General features: G+C 33.6%; 1 protein-coding gene across 1 annotated transcript in view; it reads left to right on the forward strand.

Moving 5' to 3' along the window:
* The window catches only part of LOC136832107 (uncharacterized), a 132,709-nt gene that overhangs the window by 45,590 nt on the left and 63,564 nt on the right, over positions 1-23,555 (forward strand). Inside the window, exon 2 of the mRNA XM_067092787.1 lies at positions 14,683-14,724. Coding sequence (XP_066948888.1) covers positions 14,683-14,724 — 42 coding nt within the window. The remainder of the gene's footprint in view (positions 1-14,682; positions 14,725-23,555) is intronic.

Here is a 23,555-nt window from a genome sequence, read left to right on the forward strand (position 1 = left end):
CTGTGGAAGAAATTTCAAGAATTAGAATCATTGAGCCCAAACTGTGGAGGGCGCTGCAAGAAGAAGCAGAATCATAGAGCCCAAACTGTAGAGGGAACTGCAAGAAGAAGTAGAACCATAGTCCAAACTGTGGAGGTAACTGTAAGAAGTATAATCACAGAACCCAAACTGGGGAGGGAATTGCAAGAGGTAGAAGTATAGATCCCAAACTGTGCAGGGAATTGAAAGAAGAAGTAGAAGCATAGAGCACAAACTATGCAGGGAACTGAAAAAAGTAGAAGCATAGATCACAAACTGTGGAAGGAACTGCAAGGAAAAGTAGAATCATAGAGCCCAAACTGTGGAGGGAATTGCAAGAAGTAGAATCATAGAGCTCAAACTGTGGAGGGAACTGTAATAAGAAGTAGAATCTTAGAGCCCAAACTGGGGAGAGAACTGCAAGAAGTAGAAATAAGAGCCCAAATTGTGGAGGGAACTGCAAGAAGTATTAGAGGTATAGAGCCCAAACTAGGGAGGGAAGGCAAGACTTAAAAAAAAAAATTAGGAGCGCAGGATTACAACAAAAAAGCAGAAGACGAAGAAGAAAAGTATTAAGGTAACAACTCGATCGACTGGCAATCTCGGTGTTTGGCGAAGTAATACAACACTTGGAGGGACATTCATCTTGTTCACACCCAAGACGGAACGTCTCCAAGTTTTTTTTTTTTTTGTATCCAGACTAGCTTCTTGTGGTGAATTGGGTTGTTTCGTTTGAGTAACGGATGTAGACATTTCTACAAACGCATTGGGATGACATTGTAACTAACACCAGGTTATGCAGAAAAAACCAATGTACTGGGTCACAGCCTTTCTTGAATGTGGAATATTAAAGTACGTTCTATATGCAGTAATTTTTCCTCAGAGGGCAACCTAGTTTTCTACAGACACACTTTTTCATATCGTATGTGATTGGAGAACATTGTTAGTTAGATTTAACATCCACATTAAGAAAAGCCGCACTGGGTCTCAATCTTTCTTGAATGTGTAGTTATGAGTGTTCTATATCCAGTAATCTGTTCCCCAAATGGAACCTGGTTTTCCACAGATGTGCATTTTCATGTTGTATTTGACTGGATAATAATATTGTTACTTAGATTTAATATCCACATTATGAATAAAAAACCAAGGTACCGGAGCTCAATCCTTCTTCAGTGAATGTGCAATATAAAAGTATGTTCTATACCCAGTAATCTTTTCACAAAATGGAACCTATTTTCTACAAATGTACGTTTTCATATTGTATGTAATGGGATGTCATTGTTACTTAGGACTAACATCCACATTAGAAAGAAAAAACCAAGTAATTGTGTATAAATCTATCTTGAACGTGCAGTTATTCGTATGTTCTATATCCAGCGATCTTTTCACAAAGCGAAACCTGGTTTTAAAGAATCCAACTTCCCATTCTCATGGTACTCGAAATGTGGGACTCTCTGACTGCTTGATATTAATATTCACCTGAGATTTTCTTGTAATATTTATTTTCATGCTTTTAGGCAGGGATCTGGTCCCTTTAATTTGTATAAATAGCAGGTCGTACATGCATTCCTATAGGTTCATCTTAATTCTGAACATGAGTCATTCTTAGACATTTCGTAGACGTACATAGGAACCTTATTATCAGTATGTTTAACTCCTTCCTATGCATAGTGTGCCACTCACCTTTTACCATAACTGCACTCTTCGGTCTAACATTTTGCTATGATATTTTTCCCTTTGTCATGTCCCTCCTTTCTGAGAGTCCTGAATCTGAAATACATTTATCTGAACATATTCTCTCCCATTCTCTCTTTATGATCAAGCCGTTGCAGACTGCTATTGTCAAACATTTCACGTATTCTGTTTTAACACTCCATTGTATCTCCACTTCATAAATTTTTATTCATCATTATTAATTATATATTAATCAAGCAATTATTAACGTTCATTAATATTCAACAATCAAACTTGACTTCCATAGAGATGAGTTGGTTAAACACCCTTTTCAATTAGTCGGACCTTGCCTCCCTTGTCATCTTTCCTCTACTGTACGACTTCGAAGGGAATATATGTATACATATATATATATACAGTATATATAACATATGTATATATATATATATATATATATATATATATATATATATATATATATATATATATACACAGTATATATGTTGCGTGTGTGTGTATGCACTTAGAGAGAGAGAGAGAGAGAGAGAGAGAGAGAGAGAGAGAGAGAGACAAGATTATCACAAATTCCTTTCACTCATTCTACCTAGTGAATACAACACAAAGATAAATTAAAAGAGAGAAAAATGCCTACCAATAATTACTTGTAATCTTTGGTCTTGGAGCTTAAGAAACAAAGACCCAAATTGAGATAACTGACCTTAATAAGGTTCAACAGAGAGAAAGTGAAGAAGAGCAGGGCATGAAAGATGAGACCCGACCCAGAGGCAAAATTTTTAATGTCAAAGACTGATTCCTTGAACAGATAAGTCGACTTACGCTTGTTAAGGAAGGCAAGTCTGTCAGCAATTAACTAGCCTTCAGTTGATAGATTGCTATTAAAATGCTGGTAGTTTTTCGTAATAAAATATTTATAATCTTTGTAACTGAATTTCTATTGATATCTACTAATCTTGGTAGTTGGTAGTGTTTGTAATTAGATTTGTACAGTTTTGTAACTGGATCTGTAAAGCCTTTGTAGCTGAATTTGTTTAGTTTTGGGCAATTTTTTAATGAAATTTGTGTAGTTTCTGTACTTGGTATGCAATTATTTTGAAATTAAATTTGTATAGTCTTTGTAATGAAGCTTTTATAGTTTTTGTAATTAAATTTCTATAGTTTTGTAATTAAACTTGTATAGTTTCTTTAATCAAATTTATACTGGTTTGTACATTTTGGTTAGTTATGTAATCAAATTTGCATACTTCTACAGTTAACTATGTATTGATATCTACACATTTGGTATTTTTTTAATTGCGTTTCTATAGCTTTTGTAATCAAATTACCGCTGGTATCTACTTATTTTGGCAAGAAAATAACTTTTATTAGCAATCTCAAATCTGCTAAAATCCATCAACCAAAAATTCAGTCCTTAAACGAATTTCGCAAAATGAAAAACGACAATTGAAAATCTCTCATATCTATTACGAATAATTTTTTCCGCACCTAGTCGCCCTTCTTAAACGAACGAAAGCAAGTACTGTCGAGTTTTGTGTGTTTGTGTGTATGTGTGTGTGTGTGTTTTTTTTAATTCCAGGTAGAGCAAGCAAGGTGTAAGGTAAGTAAACAGCTCGGGCAAAGTAGTTTGACGACTTAAAAGACTTGATGGCGAGTGAAGAATTACAGTATTCCGGCGGTTGCTCGTATGGAATGCGACGAATTTATTGAAAGGTTTAGGGATTTAGAACATACACACACACACACACACATATATATATATATATATATATATATATATATATATATATATATATATATATATATATATATATATATATATATATATATGTGTGTGTGTGTGTGTTTGTTTGTTTGTTTGTGTGTGTACATATAAACTTTATCACTTGCACAATTGTTCTGTGCATTAATACAATTAATAAGAGGACCTCATTTAAACTGGATGGTATCTAGCGGAGATATTTATTCAGGAAACGTTACAGCCTTTCCAGTACTAACTGTCCTCACCGTCTGGTATATTTACATGTATGTATATATATATATATATATATATATATATATATATATATATATATATATATGTATACATATACGGTATATATATGTATTTATGTATGTATGTATGTATATACATACATACATACATACATACATACATACATACACAAACATATGTAAGACACACAAGAAGTTGATCATAAGAAATTATAATTGGAAGTTGAACAGTTAAGAAAAGAAGCCCTTACTGAGGAAATCCTGATAACATCTTCAGGGTCGTCTGCTAAGCCTCCTCCCTCTGTCCATCACTCTGGCGTAAGGGCACGGACGACGGTACACTGACGGTACACTGACGGTACTGTACTACCACGGCAGAGCAGGAGCAGGAGCAGTAGTAATAGCGGTACTTGTAACCGGAGACTGACTGGGGAGAGAATAAGGGTTTGAAAAAAATATAATCACGCCAATTCGTTTAACCTGATGTTCATCTTGGCGAAACAAAGGGAATGTTTTTAATTTGTTTATCTTTATTTATTTGTTTATTTTATTTCTTGTTATTTTTGTTGGCGGTTCCTGAGAGAGAAATGTGACTTATTTCCTCTTTTCGTGCAGCTGAGAGAGAGAGAGAGAGAGAGAGAGAGAGAGAGAGAGAGAGAGAGAGAGAGAGCTAAGACTAAATATATACGTTTTTCTTGTAATTTTTGTCGTTTTCTGAGAGAGACATTTGATTTTTTTTCTCTCCTTTGTGGCTTAGAAAGAGAGAGAGAGAGAGAGAGAGAGAGAGAGAGCTAAGACTACATATATACGGTTTTGTCTTGTTATTTTTGCAGCTTTCTGAGAGAGACATTTGAATTTTTTTTCTCTCCTTGTGGCTTAGAGAGAGAGAGAGAGAGAGAGAGAGAGAGAGAGAGAGAGAGCTAAGACTACATATATACAGTTTTTTATATTTATTTTTGCAGCTTTCTGAGAGAGACATTTGAATTTTTTTCTCTCGTGGCTTAGAGAGAGAGAGAGAGAGAGAGAGAGAGAGAGAGAGAGAGTCATATATAAGTCAAAATCACACACACACACACACACATATATATATATATATATATATATATATATATATATATATATATATATATATGCTCATATATAAAATCTATCTATCTATCTATCTATCTATCTATCTATCTATCTATCTATATATATATATATATATATATATATATATATATATATATATATATATATATATATAATATATATATATATGCTCATATATAAAAATCTATCTATCTATCTATCTATCTATCTATCTATCTATCTATATATATATATATATATATATATATATATATATATATATATATATATAAATAAAAATCAAAATACTCTACGAATGGGAAAATTAAGAGACGTTTTAATTATTATTATTATTATATTATTATTATTATTATTATTATTATTATTATTATTATTATTATAAAACGTTTGCAACAAGATGAAGTGACTATATATATATATATATATATATATATATATATATATATATATATATATATATATATAAATTCATCTTGTTGCAAACGTTTGCATAATAATAATAATAATAATAATAATAATAATAATAATAATAATAATAATAATAATAATAATAGTGAAACGTCTCTAAATTTTCCCATTTGTAAAGTATTTTGATAAATACATATGTTAAATTCAGAACCACTATTACAACATTATTATTATTACTATTATTATTATTATTATTATTATTATTATTATTATTATTATTATTATTATTATTATTATTATTATTATTATTATCCAGCACAATGTCTCATTGTATCTCTCATTCCTTAGTTCAAATATACAATATATATGTAACCCCTCAAACTTATAAAAAAAAACCCAAACATTACTTTCCTGAAACCATTTATTGAAACGAACAGTCATTGGTCTGAAATTCATCTGCTCATGTGACTGAAATACTCTCTAGAGTCAGCTGATATTTATGATGAGAGGCCATCAACCCTTTTGAACCCTTACTGACCGACGTATCTTCTTCTTCTTGTTCTTGTTGTTGTTGTTGTTGTTGTTCTTCTTCTTCTTCTTCTTCTTCTTCTTCTTCTTCTTCTTCTTCTTCTTCTTCTTCTTCTTCTTATTATTATTATTATTATTATTATTATTATTATTATTATTATTATTTTATCTTCTTATATTATTATTTTTTTTCATCGTTTTCTTCTTCTTCTTAACTCTATCTCTATGAGAGACGGAAATGCCTGTTGGGGGGGGTTGTTGATTTTAAGGGAGGAGCCTTTGCACGTGACGTCATGAGCTACATCGCGTGCACTCGCCGCCTTAGTGAAGGGATGGCTTGCCCTTTGAATGATTTCATTTGTTATTTTATTTTTTTCTTTTCTATTAACTGTTCTCTTCTTTCTGTATTTCCCATTGCCCTCTGTTACTTATAATATATGTATTTATTTGTTAATTTGTTAAATCATTTTTCTTTTTTTAATAACTGATCTCTCTCTATTTCCTGTTATCTTAGTAACTTCTGTCAAAAGAACTCACTATTCTTTGGGAAACTGAATCTCAAGTCAGTGGCCCCTGTGCTGGGCTTGTTCTATATGAAAAGGGTTCATCTTCTGAATAATAATAATAATAATAATAATAATAATAATAATAATAATAATAATAATAATAATAATAATAATAATAATATTTGAAGCTTGAATTTCGAGTCAATTGCCCTGTGATGGGGTTGTTCCATAATAATCTTTTTGATAATAATAATAATAATAATAATAATAATAATAATAATAATAATATTTGGAAGCTTGTCAAGTCAGTTGCCCCTGTGATGATAAGAATAGGGTTCATCTTTTAATAATAATAATAATAATAATAATAATAATAATAATAATAATAATAATAATAATAATAATAATAATGATAATAATAATAATAATATTTGGAAGCTTCAATTTCAAGTCAGTTGCCCCTGTGATGGGGTTGTTCCATAAGAATAGGGTTCATCTTTTTGATAATAATAATAATAATAATAATAATAATAATAATAATAATAATAATAATAATAATAATAATAATAATAATAATATTTGGAAGCTTCAATTTCAAGTCAGTTGCCCCTGTGATGGGGTTGTTCCATAAGAATAGGGTTCATCTTTTTGATAATAATAATAATAATAATAATAATAATAATAATAATAATAATAATAATAATAATAATAATAATTATTTGGAAGCTTCAATTTCAAGTCAGTTGCCCCTGTGATGGGGTTGTTCCATAAGAATAGGGTTCATCTTTTTGATAATAATAATAATAATAATAATAATAATAATAATAATAATAATAATAATAATAATAATATTTGGAAGCTTCAATTTCAAGTCAGTTGCCCCTGTGATGGGGTTGTTCCATAAGAATAGGGTTCATCTTTTTTTGATGATGATAATAATAATAATAATAATAATAATAATAATAATAATAATTTTGGAAGCTTCAATTTCAAGTCAGTTGCCCCTGTGATGGGGTTGTTCCATAAGAATAGGGTTCATCTTTTTGATAATAATAATAATAATAATAATAATAATAATAATAATAATAATAATAATAATAATAATATTTGGAAGCTTCAATTTCAAGTCAGTTGCCCCTGTGATGGGGTTGTTCCATAAGAATAAGGTTCATCTTTTGATGATGATAATAATAATAAATAATAATAATAATAATAATATTTGGAAGCTTCAATTTCAAGTCAGTTGCCCCTGTGATTTGTTCCATAAGAATAGGGTTCATCTTTTTATAATAATAATAATAATAATAATAATAATAATAATAATAATAATAATAATAATAATATTTGGAAGCTTCAATTTCAAGTCAGTTGCCCTGTGATGGGTTGTTCCATAAGAATAGGGTTCATCTTTTTGATAATAATAATAATAATAATAATAATAATAATAATAATAATAATAATAATAATAATAATAATAATATTTGGAAGCTTCAATTTCAAGTCAATTGCCCCAGTGGTTTGTTTGTTCCATAAGAATAGGGTTCATCTTCTGATTATAATAATAATAATAAAATATCATCTAAAAGGCCACTGGTCACCCTATAACTCCTTCCCGTAGGAGAGCAGTGCCGTCAGTGCACCTCACAAGGTGCACTGTAGGCATTACTTAAGGCTCTTTGCAGTGTCCCTTTGGCCCCTAGCTGCAACCTCTTGCATTCCTTTTACTGTACATCCATTCGTATGATCTTTCTTCCACCTTACTTTCCTTAACCTTCTCCTAACATTTGTTTCATTGTGCCACTGCAAGAGGATTTCCTCCTCCCGTTACACCTTCAATAAAACATTTGTCACTCTCAGTTTCCCTTTCTCATCATAGGTCCCAGATTCGCTTGGCCTCTGACCTAAGTTTGAGTTAAGTATACCTTAGTTTAATCAGGCCACTGAGCTGATTAACAGCTCTCCTAGGGCTGGATGAGACTTATTTTACGTGGCTAAGAACCAGTTGGTTACCTAGCAACGGGACCTACAGCTTATTGTGGAATCCGAACCACATTATACCGAGAAATGAATTTCTGTCACCAGAAATAAATTCCACTAATTCTTCATTGGCCGGCCGGAGACTCGAACTCGGACCTAGCAGAGTGCTATCCGAGAACTCTACCGGTTCGTCCAACTAGGAACTGATAAAATTTGTATTCCATTCCATTCTTATAACTCCTGAAGAGCGAGGTTTTTTTTTTTTTTACAAACGACAGTCACATCTGAGTAACAATTTATATCCACGTAGTAGCTTCTCATCACCAGAGGTCTTTGAAGTCTTCAGCACGTCGTTAAAACATAGCGTTTATCGGACGGAATCTGCGCGCGCAGCCTCTTACGTATACGAAGTACTGGCGACCAGATATGAGAGACTGAAAGCGCAATAAATAAAAATTATTGAAAGACAAAAATCTGATACGAATTCTAATGTCTTGCCTTTTCTTTGAAGTTTTGGAGGCTTGCGAATGCATTGAGAGAGAGAGAGAGAGAGAGAGAGAGAGAGAGAGAGAGACCCTAGGTTTAGTTACAGAAAAAATATCGACTGCTGGTAACCTATACGGTATACCCAAGGCCAGCTTCATTGGGAATAATTGCAGGTAAAGATGACTTTGAATGGTCGAGAATAGACTTTGAAAAGTAAATTAATTCAGATTTGTGGATTGAGAGAAAAATAGCCGTTCGTGAATGTAGATGATTTTTATTTATGTGTATACTGTATACTTATATATACTGTATATACATATATATTTATGTGTATATATAATATATATATTTATACATATATTATATATATATATATGTATGTATGTATGTATATGTATATATATATATATATATATATATATATATATATATATATATATATATATATATATATATATATATATATAAATGTACGTTTGTAAGTGTGTGTGTAGAACGTATGTAAGTGTGTGCGTGTAGACAGAGAAACTGAGTATTACTAAGCGATAATAATATTACAGTAATCTAAAATCAAATATAAATATTGATTGACATAAATATACAGGCAGACCGATATTTGATATCTGACCATAAATTTTAAAAAATATCCTCTGGGGACAGGATATCCTAATATCCGTCCTTCCTACCTTAAAGAAATCCCTCTTCCTCCTCCTCCTCATCCTCCTCCTCCTCCTCCTCCTCCTCCTCATCCTCCTCCTCCTCCTCCTCCTCCTCCCCCCCTCCCCACATCATCATCTCCCTCGCTCTCCCCCCCTCCTCCTACCAACATGGCTGCTACCCTCCCCTCACGGTACATACACAGCAAGCGCTTGCAATCTGTTGTAGCCAGCAATTGGCTCGCCTCATGCAACAACTTTCTCTATATGTGTGCCTGCGTGTGTGCGTGTGTATGTGTGCCTGTGCGTGAGGGATTGCCTGCATCCATCCTCCCTTTCCTAAAGTATCTTGTCCTATTTGCTGTCCGTCAAAGGAACGTACCGCCTGTCAATCATTCCTTCACCCGGAAAAGTTCCCAGATAATATTAATTATAAGTTTCAAACAACACCTCGACGAGTATCGTTCCTGTATCCAGAGGCCTTTAGGGACGGGCTAACGACTAGGGGCTTCCTGGGGTCTGTTAGGGGAGTCGAGGGACTGGATACAGAGCCAGATGAAAGATTTATTACCCGACAATAGCCGGCAGTTCATCAAACCCGAAATTATCAGAGAATGAAGCATATCAGGACCTGCCTTCAGAGTGTTAATTCGAAAATTTTTGTTGCAAGCGATGGTGATGTCCTGTTAAGCAGCGTTACGTGCATGTCATTAGTTATAAAATGATGATGGATTTTGTATATAAAACATTGCAGCTTGTGGTGGTGGGGGTAGTCATTGTAAAGATAATCTGTTATTAGGAAGATTTTGTTACATTTTAATCTGTTTATTTATTAGTTTGTTAGTTTACTTTTATAATAATAGATCTTTTCTCTCTGTACTTCCTCTTATTACCTTCTGTTGGTTCTTTCAAATGAACACCATAATGTTCTTTGGAAGCTTGAATTTCAAGCCATTGGCACCTGTGGTGGGCTTGTCCCATATGGACAGGGCTTGTCTTCATAATAATAATAATAATAATAATAATAATAATAATAATAATAATAATAATAACAATGAGTATTGCTTGTCCCTAGTGAAATCATTATGTTTTATTGATGAATTCCTAATGGTTTGACTAGAGGTTACCCTTACTTTAAGGGATGTGTATCTTATGAGCGCAGGATTAATAAACAGAATGGGAGTAATTTTACGATAAATGGTAATTTACTTATGTAACAAAATCATAATCAGTAGAACCTCTCTCTTTCTCTCTGTCTCTCTCTGTCTCTTTCGCTCTCTCTCTCGGTATTTACAGCAGAGGATTTTGACTTTCTCTAAATCAGCTACTTTAATATCATTGTTTTTTCATTCTTCCACAAGAGAGAGAGAGAGAGAGAGAGAGAGAAACGTCATCCGTTTTTCTCCCTATATTTAGAGCAGAGGATTTTAAGTTTTCCTAAACCAGATAATTTCATATGATTATTCTTTAATTCTTCCACGAGAGAGAGAGAGAGAGAGAGAGAGGGAAACATGCATTCGTATTTCACATAAATTAAAGACTTAGTTGACGAACAGACTGAAGTATTTTCGTCGTAAACAAATGAATTAGAAATAAAATACCACATATTGTTTATAAGCAACAGAAGCGAACGGTCATCTTTGGAAAACAAAGCGACTGGAGACATGATTTAAAAAGCTGCTTCGTAAAGACTTGGCAAAGCGATGCCGTAAATCAGCCAGCCGCCCGTTGCGCTGAATGCCGATGGAACCCTGGGATTAATCCGGTGAGCGGTGTTCGTTTAGATAGTGTATTCTGTATTTTATTGTATTCTTTGTTATTGCTCTCTCTCTCTCTCTCTCTCTCTCTCTCTCTCTCTCTCTCTTCTCTTATCAGAGTTAACCTTCTCTCTCTCTCTCTCTCTCTCTCTCTCTCTCTCTCTCTCTCTCTCTCTCTCATCCAGTTAAACTTCTCTCTCTCGCTTCTCTATTCAGTTCTCTCTCTCTCTCTCTCTCTCTCTCTCTCTCTCTCTCTCTCTCTCTCTCTCTCTCATCCAGTTAAACTTCTCTCTCTCATTCAGTTAAACTTCTCTCTCTCTCTCTCTCTCTCTCTCAGTTCTCTCTCTCTCTCTCTTCTCTTTTTCCATTCTCTCTCTCTCTCTCTCTCTCTCTCTCTCTCCTCTCTCTCTCTTGTTTTCCATTCAGTCCCCCTCTCCTTCTCTCTCTCTCTCTCTCTCTCTCTCTCTCTCTCTCTCTCTCCTCTCTTTCTCTCCTCTCCCCCCCGCCCCAGAAATTCACACCTACCCCACAGTTTATGGCCCAGATGCTTTTCCCGCATCTCCCTTATACAAATCAGAGTAAAGGCGGAGGCTGCATTCACACCCAGCTGATAAATAAATCGTTTACAGCCTGCATTTTGTTCGGGGCGTTATATAGTGCAAGCTGTACGAAAACAATAACCCCTCGCATGCGCGCGCGCACACACACACACACACACACACACACACACACACACACACACACACACACACACACACTCACACACACACGGCAAACGTCCTGAGCTCGACACTGACGCACTCGCACGCGCGCAGATTGTGCGCAATAAAATTATTAGCGCGCCTCTTAATGCACGAGCGTCAATGGATGGAGTGTGTGATATCTCGAGGGTTGGGTTATGGTACGTGGGTGGAAAGAGAGAGAGAGAGAGAGAGAGTATTGTATATATCATATATATATAAATATATGTATATATACATATATATGCATATTTTTAAATGTGTATATACATACATATATATATATATATATATATATATATATATATATATATATATATATATAACTATATATTTGTTTGTATGCATAAACTTCAGTTTCTTTGCGCATAAACACACACACACACACACACACATATATATATATATATATATATATATATATATATATATATATATATTGATATTGTTATAAATTATATATATATATAAGATAATTTAATTTCTCTCTCTATCTTATCTCTCTCTCTCTCTCTCTCTCTTCTCTCTAGTCCTCTCTTAAAGGTATCAATTTTGTATATATACCATATATTTATATATATTACATATATATATATATATATATATATATATATATATATATATATATATATATATATATATATATATATATATATATATATATATATATATATATGTGTGTGTGTGTGTGTGTAAGTGTGCGTGTGTGTGCGTGTGTGTGTGTGTGTGTGTGTGTGTGTGTGTCGTACACGTTTATGCGCAAGAAACTGAAGTTGTCATACACTTAGAAAAAGGATTATTGTATATCTCTATGTAATATAGAAGTTATCGTGCATGTGGCGTCATAATACACGTGCAACACGTGGGTATCATACAAAGTAAACAGACAGTACAATTAAGCATAGATTTTATCGGTATTAAATAAAAAAATACAAATAAAATATGTGACAAATCTATATTCATGTCATCTCGGTTCCCCCAATGTTGAATTCCTTCTAGCAAAAATCTTCGAAAAAATATATATTATATATATTCACTCATTTTATGAAATACATCTGACCTTATTTCACCCTTTTCACATTTCGTTCGCTATGCACTCGGCGGTGACGTTCTGAACGAGAAGAACGTGAAATAAAGAATATTTCACAGTGTCCTCAGACACTCGGAAAGTCTTCATAAAAATGGGTCTGGCTCTGGTGACAGATATCGTTCCGGGATTTTCACTTATTTATTTTTTTTTTATTTATTTATTTTTCCTCGCAAAAGGCGTCGCAGAAGAAGGCAGTTAATTCCCTGGCTATCGGTAAGGGTTAATTGTATTGGATAATGATTTAAGTGCTGTAATGGGATGTTTTATATATATATATATATATATATATATATATATATATATATATATATATATATATATGTATATATATATATATGTATATATATATATATATATATATATATATATATATATATATATATATATATATATATATATATATATATATATATATATATATATAGAAACACGCACATACACATACAGTATATACTTATCAATTCACACACAATTATCACACATGTATAAAAACATACGTACATTAAGATAATGTATTTATAGAATCTCTCCTTGTTTCGTCGAGTCTCAAACCAGCAACAAAAATATTTTTTTCCCACAGCACGTATTTCTATTTCTGTAATCGACCACTTTCCCAAATATGTTAATTTTAAATCTCTTCAGTATCAATGACCACTATTGATATATTACTCATTCGAACCATTCCACAATACAGAAAGAAATGTAAAAAAAAAAAAAATACAAGTCAACTAAACTCTCTTTTTCTAGTATCAGGTTTAATACTACTCGGTTTACTAGGAGTTTTATCTTGGCTACAACTAGAATGCGGAATAGTTTGCCTTGTACAGTTGTAGAGGAATCTTCTCATCTCCCGATGCTTCAGAGAGGAGCAAATTCATCCCTGCTCTCTGCTGCTGCTGAGGCTGACGTCTCCTAAATTCAGGTGTATCGGTTTTATTTCCTAATCCCTCATATTTATTTATTTATCACCTTTTCCTCTCTCTCTCTCTCTCTCTCTCTCTCTCTCTCTCTCTCTCTCTCTCTCTCTCTCTCTCTCTCTGCAGCTGATTTTCCTTTGGAGCCCTCTTGGGTTTATAGTGCTGTCGACTCTGTCCATATGGGTTTTTAGCTGAAGATTTGAAGAAGAAGAGAGAGAGAGAGAGAGAGAGAGAGAGAGAGAGAGAGAGCTAAGAGAAAATTTTTCCCTGCTTTCTACTGACGTCACTGAATTCGGGTGTATTGGTTTTATTTTCTGTTCCCTCATATTTATTCATTTATTTATTTATTTATCACCTTTTCCTAACACTCGTCTCTCTCTCTCTCTCTCTCTCTCTCTCTCTCTCTCTCTGCAGGCTGATTTCCCTTTGGATTTATTTTATTTACTCTGTCCATTTTTTATTTAAGATTTGAAGAAGAGAAGAGAGAGAGAAGAAAGAGAGAGATCAAAGAAACAAATTTTCCCTGCTTTCTACTGACGTTTTATTTTTAATATTCCCTCGTATTTATTTATTTCTCTCTCTCTCTCTCTCTCTCTCTCTCTCTCTCTCTCTCTCTCTCTCTCTCTCTCTCTCTCTCTCTCTAGGCTGATTTCCCTTAGGAACCCTCGTTGGTTTATATAGTCAGTTGACTGTGTCCATAAGGATTTCCAGCTGAAGGTTTAAAGAAAGATAGAAATTGAGACTGCTTTATAGATTTTTAATTTTAAAGTGTATTTGAAGTTTTATAATATACCTTTAATATGAATATTTTTTTCTTTTCCAGGAGTCTGCCAGTTATGACATTCCGGGACCAACGAACGCAAAAGTAAGTACCATTTTGAGTCTTACAATTGGAGAAGATTTACTGTCTGTTGTTTGTTTATTAGCGATTGTTATTCGTGAATTTTACAGAATCTTGTGCTTGCTCTAGATTATGACATTTTTTTTTATCGAATTTACGGATTTCTGTGATTTCAATCTAGAGTAATTCTATATTTTGAAACAGAAATTTCTTTATTCTTATTTTTGTATATGGAACATTTTATTTATCGGAATCTGGGATTTTTGTGGTTTGAATTTTGAGGTAATTTATGCATTTGATTCTGATTTTTTTTTTTACTTTTGTATATAGAACAATTTTCCATTTATCGGGATATAGGGTTCTTTATACAAGCAATAAAGAAATAAATAAATAAATAAATAAATAAAAAGTTTTTCCTGAATCAGGACAGTTCCTGCGAAAAAAATATTCGTGCTAACTTGGGTGTTTCTGTATCAATATCAACATCAACGCTTTTTTTTCTAAGAATGCCGAACATTACCATTGTTCAAATAAGGAAACGGTAAAGGTAATATAAAAAAAACTTAAGCCCAAGGACGGCTTCTAAACCATTTCCTTTAATTATTCATGATAATTCGGGTTTTCTGTAGAAATCTAAACCGTTTCTTCTTTTTTTTTTAGAGTATCGAACACTCGCCGTTTGAAATCGTGAGGAAAAGAAGTTTAAGAAAATCTAAGAACCATTTAGCCTAAGGACGCATTTTTCAATTGACATTCATTGTTCTATACAATTTCCTTTATTGATTCTTGTTATCTCGGGTTTTCTGCATCAGCATAAACGAACCACCCCAACCTCTCCTCTTTTCAGAGTACCGAGTACTACCGTCGTTTCAAATCGCGAGCAAAAGTTAAAGAAAATCGAAGAATATTTAGCCTGAGGTCGAGTGCGTTCAGTATGCCATACAATTTCCTTTGATTATTATGATTAAACCCCCTCTATTTTTAGAATATCGAACACTACCGTTCTTTCAAAACTTGAGGAAAACTTAAAGAAATTATAAAAATGTTTAGGTCAGTGACGCATTTTTCAACTGACATGCAACATTCTATATTATTTAATTTAATTATTCGTGCTTACTCGGCTTTCCTATATCAGTATAAACTACCGACGTTTCAGATCGTAAGGAAAATTTAAAGAGGATATAAAAATATTTAGCCTAAGGACGCTTGTTTCAATTTACGTTCAATAGTCTACAATTCCCTTCTGAAATCTTCGAAAATAATTCCAATCTTCTCGTACAAGACGCTTCCTTGAAGGCCCCGTCCCCTTTTACTCTTCAAGGCGACATCTGTCACAAAATACCAGAGTTATGACTGTTTTTTTAATTACCCAAAAGTCCAGCGAACACGACCTCACCATTTACTGACGGAAAGTATACGCAAGCAGTCTTATTTCGACCGGGAATAAGGGCTAAAGTTATTTGTTAGGGAATTCCACTGGATGTAGACATAGTGAATGGCGCATAACGAGAGGGAGAGAGACCACACACACACTGGCCTGCAAGGACGCGCATGCGTACAAATAGTGGTATGATGCTGGACGAACGAAGGAGAGAGAAACTGGCTATATGAAACAAACTTGACTTATAGTTATCATTGCTTCAAAGACCTAGGCTACCCATTATTATTATTATTATTATTATTATTATTATTATTATTATTATTATTATTCAGATGTACCCTATTCATATGGAACAAGCCCACCACAGGGGCCATTGAACTGAAATTGAAGCTTCAAAAGTATATTATTATTACGGGGCTACCATATCCCCTACCCTCCCGATCCCCCTACCTACCCAGCCCCCGCTCAGGGCGGACAAACAGGTTTACATGAGGGGAGTGGATATCTCCCCAACCCCCCTACGTTCCCCTACCTACCCCGCCCCTACCCGGGGCGGACAAACTGGTTTACAGGGGGTGGGCGGCTGTGTCATGTCTTCCCTACTGTCACCCGGGGGAGGACAAACATGATCAGATCCACTCGGATTTTATTATTATTATTATTATTATTATTATTATTATTATTATTATTATTATTATTATTATTATTATTATTATCCAGAAGATGAACCCTATTCATATGGAACAGACCACTGCAGGGCCCATTGACTTGAAATTTAAGCTTCCAAAAAATATTGTGTTCATTTGAAAGAAGGTAATAGGAAATACAGAAAGAAGAGATCATTTATTAGAAAAGAAACAAATAAATTAAAAAAATTAATAAATAAAGATAAAAATGTAAGAAAATTATTAAGATACAAGCAGAATTGTTTCAGGGTAGCAATGCACTGCATCGTCCCTTGAACTTTTCAAGTTCTAATTGCACAACATCCGGAGGAAAAAGTAGAGTCAGTTTCCAATGATTATTCTTTACAAAGTAAATTCAAATGAAAATGAATTATTTTTCAATAGCAAATCGACGTCAGTAAAATAAAATGATAAAGTTTAGGGTTTACTTCTGTCATTTAATGAGATTTAGAGTAGGAAGAGGCAGATAAAGTTTATGACAGTGATTCCTTTTTTGTTATTAGAAAAAGAATAATATACATTCACACATAAATACATAAATATATATATATATGTATATATATATATATATATATATATATATATATATATATATATATATATATATATATGTATATATATGTAGTATACATATATACATATATAATATATTTGTATATATTTATATATATTTATATTTATATATGTGTGTTTTATGCGTGAGTGTATAATTCTCTTTTTCTAACTACAGAAAAAGGAATCACTTTCACTAACTGACAATTAAATTAGAAAATTGAACGTCCGCTCTCAAGCAGGATTTGAACTCACTATGTCTTTCGGGGTAAAATAGCTATAGCATATTATATATATATATATATATATATATATATATATATATATATATATATATATATATATATATACATATATATATATACATATATATATATATATATATATATATATATATATATACAGTTTATATATATACGTCTATATATAATGGAAATGAAACCTGGATATTATATGCGAATGAAATAAAGAAGGCCTCCGCACGCGTCATTCATTCACAAATTAGCAGTGAGGCTATGAATGAACTTGACTCATTCATCAGGATAATAACTCTCCTTTTGTGAATGAAATCGTAATATATATGAATTTGCACCTACAGTTGAAATGAGTAATTTCTGAATTAAATTTATACGGGAGAGAATAAGATAAGGCCAGAAGTAAATAGAAAATAGAAAGAAGAGAAAAATACGTAGGGAGAGAAAAATACGAAGATAAAACAGGAATGAAAGGAAGAGAGAATAATGTGAGGCCCAGAGGAATTAAGAAAATAGAAAGAAGAAGAGAAAAGACATAGGAGGAAAAGAACACTAAGAAAAACAGGAGGTAAAAGCAGAACAAGAAGCACAAGAAGACGAGGAAGTTGGGAAGGAGAAAAGAAAGAGCTGAAGAAGAAGAAGAAGAAGAAGAAGAAGAAGAACAGGAAGTAAAAACAGAACGAGAAGTACAAGAAGACGAGGAAGTGGTGAGGAAAGAAGAAGAAGAAGACTATCTGTCCTCCTCCTAGAATCGTACCCATCTGTAACCACACGTCATCATCTCTTTGATACTCGATCTTGATCCAGGAGAAGAAGCTCGCACAAGATCACACAAGCAAGCAAGCAAGCAAGCGGTCAGTACCACCACCATCACCACAGCTTAAGCTTCAAAAGCTTCGAAAGGTTCGGCCTATGCAACGGCTCACCCATCAAGTTCTTTCATCAAGTTCCCTTTTCTTTAATCTGTTCAGCTATTTAGCATTCTCGCGAGAAGAAAAGAATCTCCTGTTTTTCCCTTAAAACGGAGGAAATAGGTGATTCTCTCTCTCTCTCTCTCTCTCTCTCTCTCTCTCTCTCTCTCTCTCTCTCTCTCTCTCTCTCTCTCTTTTGCTGAAGCTAGCTACCAATAACGTACATTTGAAAATGGTTCTGTTACGTATTTGAGGATGAAATTCTCTCTCTCTCTCTCTCTCTCTCTCTCTCTCTCTTAACTTCTTTCAACTTTAGAAGATTCCTTTAACAGAGTTTTCTTTCCTGGTGAATAAGCCTCTCTCTCTCTCTCTCTCTCTCTCTCTCTCTCTCTCTCTCTCTCTCTCTCTCTCTCTCTTTCGACTTTACAAGATTCCTTGTCTCCCCTGCGAGTGAATATCCTGCTCCTCCCACGACACCACAATGGGACGCTGTTGCAGTCATGGGCCACTAACAATCGCTTTATGTTGCTGAAGATGACGCTTATGGAGGCGAGTTACTACTACCGGTTACGCTGCTGTAGGAACTAGACCCACCTTTTAATTTGCAGGCATTCGTCGGATGTTTAGGAAGGGGGTAAGGATCCAGGAGGAGATAGGAAAGTGAGAGGGTGGGGGGTGGGGGCGGGGAGGAAGGAGGAGGAGTAGACTAAGGCCCACAAGGAACCGGACTCCTTTGGCTGTAAAATCATACGCAAAATAGAATCGATGAAGTGTCTGCATTATTGGACCTGTCGACGCGCGGTTGATCGAAGGAACTTATTGGCTGCTCGGCTCCTGAAGACGACGAGTCTCTTAACTGCTGCTTTTAGAGGAGGTTTATACAAGGCTGGACGATGTTGGGAGCCACTTGGTGGACGGGTTCGAGGAAATTGTTCGTGTAGCTCGGGATGATGGTGATATATTTCGAAGTTCGTGAGATTGTAAGCATGCGAACTGAACCGTTCTTTTGAAGAGAGGGGGTTGGGGAACTCTTTGCTGATTTGCATAATAATCGTTATTATTATTATTATTATTATTATTATTATTATTATTATTATTCAGAAGCTGAACTATATTCATATAGAACAAGCCCACAAGGGCCACTGACTTGATATTCAAGCTTCCAAAGACTATTATTATTATTATTATTATTATTATTATTATTATTATTATTATTATTATTATTATTATTCAGACGATAAACCATATTATTATAGATCAAGCCGACAGGGCTATTGACTTGAAATTCATGCTTCCAAAGAATTTTATGGTATTCATTTGAAATAAGTAACAGAGGGTAATAGGAAATACAGAAAAAAGAGGTCGGTTATTGGAAAATAAAACAATAATAAATTAATTAATACGTGGGAAAAAATGTAAGAAAATTATTATAAATCAAAGCTTTTAGTTTGTTTTTTAAATATTTGTAAACAGTAAACCAGTTATGTAATGCATACAAATAAATTAGAAGAGTATGTTATTGAGGCCAGGGCATAGACATATGAATAATAGAAGAAAAATCTTCTTTCCAAGGGATCTCCTAAGCCAAAAGCTGAGAGAGAGAGAGAGAGAGAGAGAGAGAGAGAGAGAGAGAGAGAGAGAGAGAGAGAGATGGGGGAGGAGCTTATTCACCTGGGAAGAACATTTTCTTCTTGGAATCTTATAAAATCAATGAGAGAGAGAGAGAGAGAGAGAGAGAGAGAGAGAGAGAGAGAGAGAGAGAGAGAGAGAGAGAGAGAGAGAGAGAGGCTTATTCACCAGAGAAGAAGACTCTTAAGGGTGGTTTATGGCTCAGGTTTATAAAAATATAAAACTTCGAATAGATCGTATCAGTATCTTGATCTGAAAGAACCTGAATTTAGATATTTTCTTCCTACTTTATTTTCGGAGCTACGAATATCCTTTAAAATTTGGTTAATAATAATAATAATAATAATAATAATAATAATAATAATAATAATAATAATAATAATAATAATATTATTATTATTATTATTATTATTATTATTATTATTATTATTATTATTATTATTATAACAATGTGTTCTACAATTTGGTTAATAATAATAAAAATAATAATAATAACCACTGTACACACGCTTTTGATGTATTTCTCTCTCCCATCGTGGGAACATTGGTTAATTATTGACTAATATTAACACAGAAGAGAAAAGAAATATAAGGAAAATTGCGAAGAGCCCATTTAAAATCAGCTCGAATCTTGCAGCCATCCTGTTTCACAGGACATGTTTAGGAGAGGATCCGCTTCTTCCTAATAATAGCAGTCATCCTCAGTGCTTCGCTGTCGAACTTCTCCAAAGTTCCAGAGGACCTTTATTCCTCACACCGTTGGACTGTGGAATAGTCTCCCTACTGAGGATGTCGTGCAATTGGAACTTCAAAAGTTCAAAGGGAGATGCAATGCATTACTATCCTAAAACAATTCTCCTTGTATTTTGATCATTTGCTTATGTTTTTATTTATTTTACTGATTTGGTATTTTTTCTGATATCTAATCTCTTCGTTCTGCATTTCCTATTCCCTTCTGTTACTTCTTTCTAATGAACACCATAATATTCTTGGGAAGCTTGATTTCCAAGTCAATAGCCCCTGTGGTGGGCTTGTTCCACATGAGTAGTGTTCATCTTCTGAATAATAATAATAATAATAATAATAATAATAATAATAATAATAATAATAATAATAATTATTATTATTATTATTATTATTATTATTATTATTATTATTATTATTATTATTATTATTATTATTATTAAATCACAAACGACGTGTAAAAGTTACCTTATATAAATAAAGGAAATACTGTAGTATATTTTGATGGAATCAGCAAACTCACAGATTCTTGTTAATGTTACTGATAGTCTCTGTAATATTATGGTTTCCACTGGAACATTTTATTCCACAAAACGAAAACTCGTTTCTCCTCAACATTTCACAGAATTTCTGCAAAAAAAACTTATTAATTCTTACGTAACAAACCACAGACTTATAACTACAGCCGTTAATCATCTGTAATCATTAATTTCCTCGACAATAATTCACTTACTGTTGTAGACAAGAAACTGTGCAGTTTAACTCAAAATTCCGCTGACCTAGTCATTATTTTAACTGAATAGATAAGTTTAAGAACATTGACTATTGGCTGAAATCTCTAATCAGTAGGAGAATTTACTATAGCAAAAATAACATCAGTATATAACTAATAACAGCCCACTTTTAAATCTCTTCAAGTTGTTACAACCTCACGGGTTATTATGGGAGCTTACTTGGACGTCCCAACCCTCTTCTAAAATTTAAGAGCCCGTCATGCCATTCAATTCTAGAATGTGGTACTCTTTAACTTCCTCGCTTTTTTTTTTTTTTTGAGTTTTTGAATTATACGCGTGGTTTCAGTCTGCTGCTCTGTGTCACAACTTGGGAGGAGAGGAGTGAAAAAATATGATACGAGAGAGTAATATCTCATGATGATGATGATTATTATTATCATTATTATTGTTAATCAGAAGATAAACCCTATCCATATGGAACAAGCCCATAAGGGCAATTGACTTGAAATTCAAGCTGCTAAAGAATGTGGTATTCATTTGAAAGCGTTAACAGAAGACAATAGGAAACCCAGAAAGAATAGACCAGTCAATAAAAAAGAAAAAAAATAAATTAAGAAATTAATAAATAAACAGATAAAAATGTAAGTGAATTATAAAATACAAGGAGAATTACTCAATGATACGAATGCATTGCATCTTCGCTTGAACTTTGAAGGTTCCAGTTGCACAATATCCTCAGTAGGGAGACTGTGCCATACTCCAACGGTGTGAGAAATGAAGGCCCTCTGGAACTGAGATGTTCGACAACAAGGCACATTTACTGCGTATTGGTGCCGCTGTTCAGCAGATCTGGTTGCTCTCTCTCGGCAGGAAAAGGGGATCAGGGATCAATTGATAATATGAAAGATCTCGGTTAAAATACCACTTGTGAAAAATTGACAAGTGGGGCCATTCGATGGTCCAAGTCATAACTGCTAATGTTGGGAAACGGGAACCTACCACCACGAACCACCCATCATTTAAAGTCTAAATGGGAGGACCTCGACGAGGTAAACCCGTCTCGATGTCCCTAGAGGCAATTACACAACTCCCTCAGACAAAACTAGGTTACAATTAGTCTGATATTTCATCCAGTAAAACGCAGGCATCACCCCCTCTCTCTCTCTCTCTCTCTCTCTCTCTCTCTCTCTCTCTCTCTCTCTCTCTCTGTGTTTCTTCTTCTTCCAGTCTAGTGCGTTCGAAGGAAGAATGTAAAACTCGGCCGAAAGGTGAGAGGCAAGTCAGTAGTATTTTAGGTGCGGGAGGGAGATGTTATGAAAGAAATTCATATTCCAGTGTTTGACTTAACAAGCAGGAATAGGGAGATAGATATTATTTCTGCACATTTTGTTTGACTTAACAGGCATTTGAGAAACATTACTGTAGCATGAATTTGAGAAGCATTACAGGCCAAAAAAAGGGAAATTGGCAATTACTGATCACAGAATTGGAAACGGTTCTTTTTCCAGGACGCAGCAAATTTGCATTGATCAAGTTAGCAATTATTCTGGAAGTTTGCTTCACAATTTAAATAGCGTTGCTGCCCTAGAGAATGATGAAAATTATTTCAGGACTCCTTTCTTTTGATTTTAATAAAGTTCACAGACCCTCTAAACATTTAATTATAAAATAAGGTAGGTATTCCTTATAAAAGGAATTAAATAAACTATATATTTCAGCGCCATGGGCTCTGAAAGATATTCTTAGCAGTTCTCCGTGCAGTTCTTAATATGATTTAAGAGACATTAGTCGTTCAAAAGAAAGGTTAAACATTATTTTAGTACACTCCAATGTGGAATCAGTATTTTAGCAGTTCTTTATTCAGTTCATAGTTGAATCTGAGAGACATTACTTGACAATAGAACTGGAAAAATGAAATTGAAGAATTCTTTTAGTAAAGCGCACGTCTGAACTAAATTACATAT

Source organism: Macrobrachium rosenbergii, chromosome 49 (genome assembly GCF_040412425.1).
Source record: "Macrobrachium rosenbergii isolate ZJJX-2024 chromosome 49, ASM4041242v1, whole genome shotgun sequence".
Classification (NCBI taxonomy): Eukaryota; Metazoa; Arthropoda; class Malacostraca; order Decapoda; family Palaemonidae; genus Macrobrachium; species Macrobrachium rosenbergii.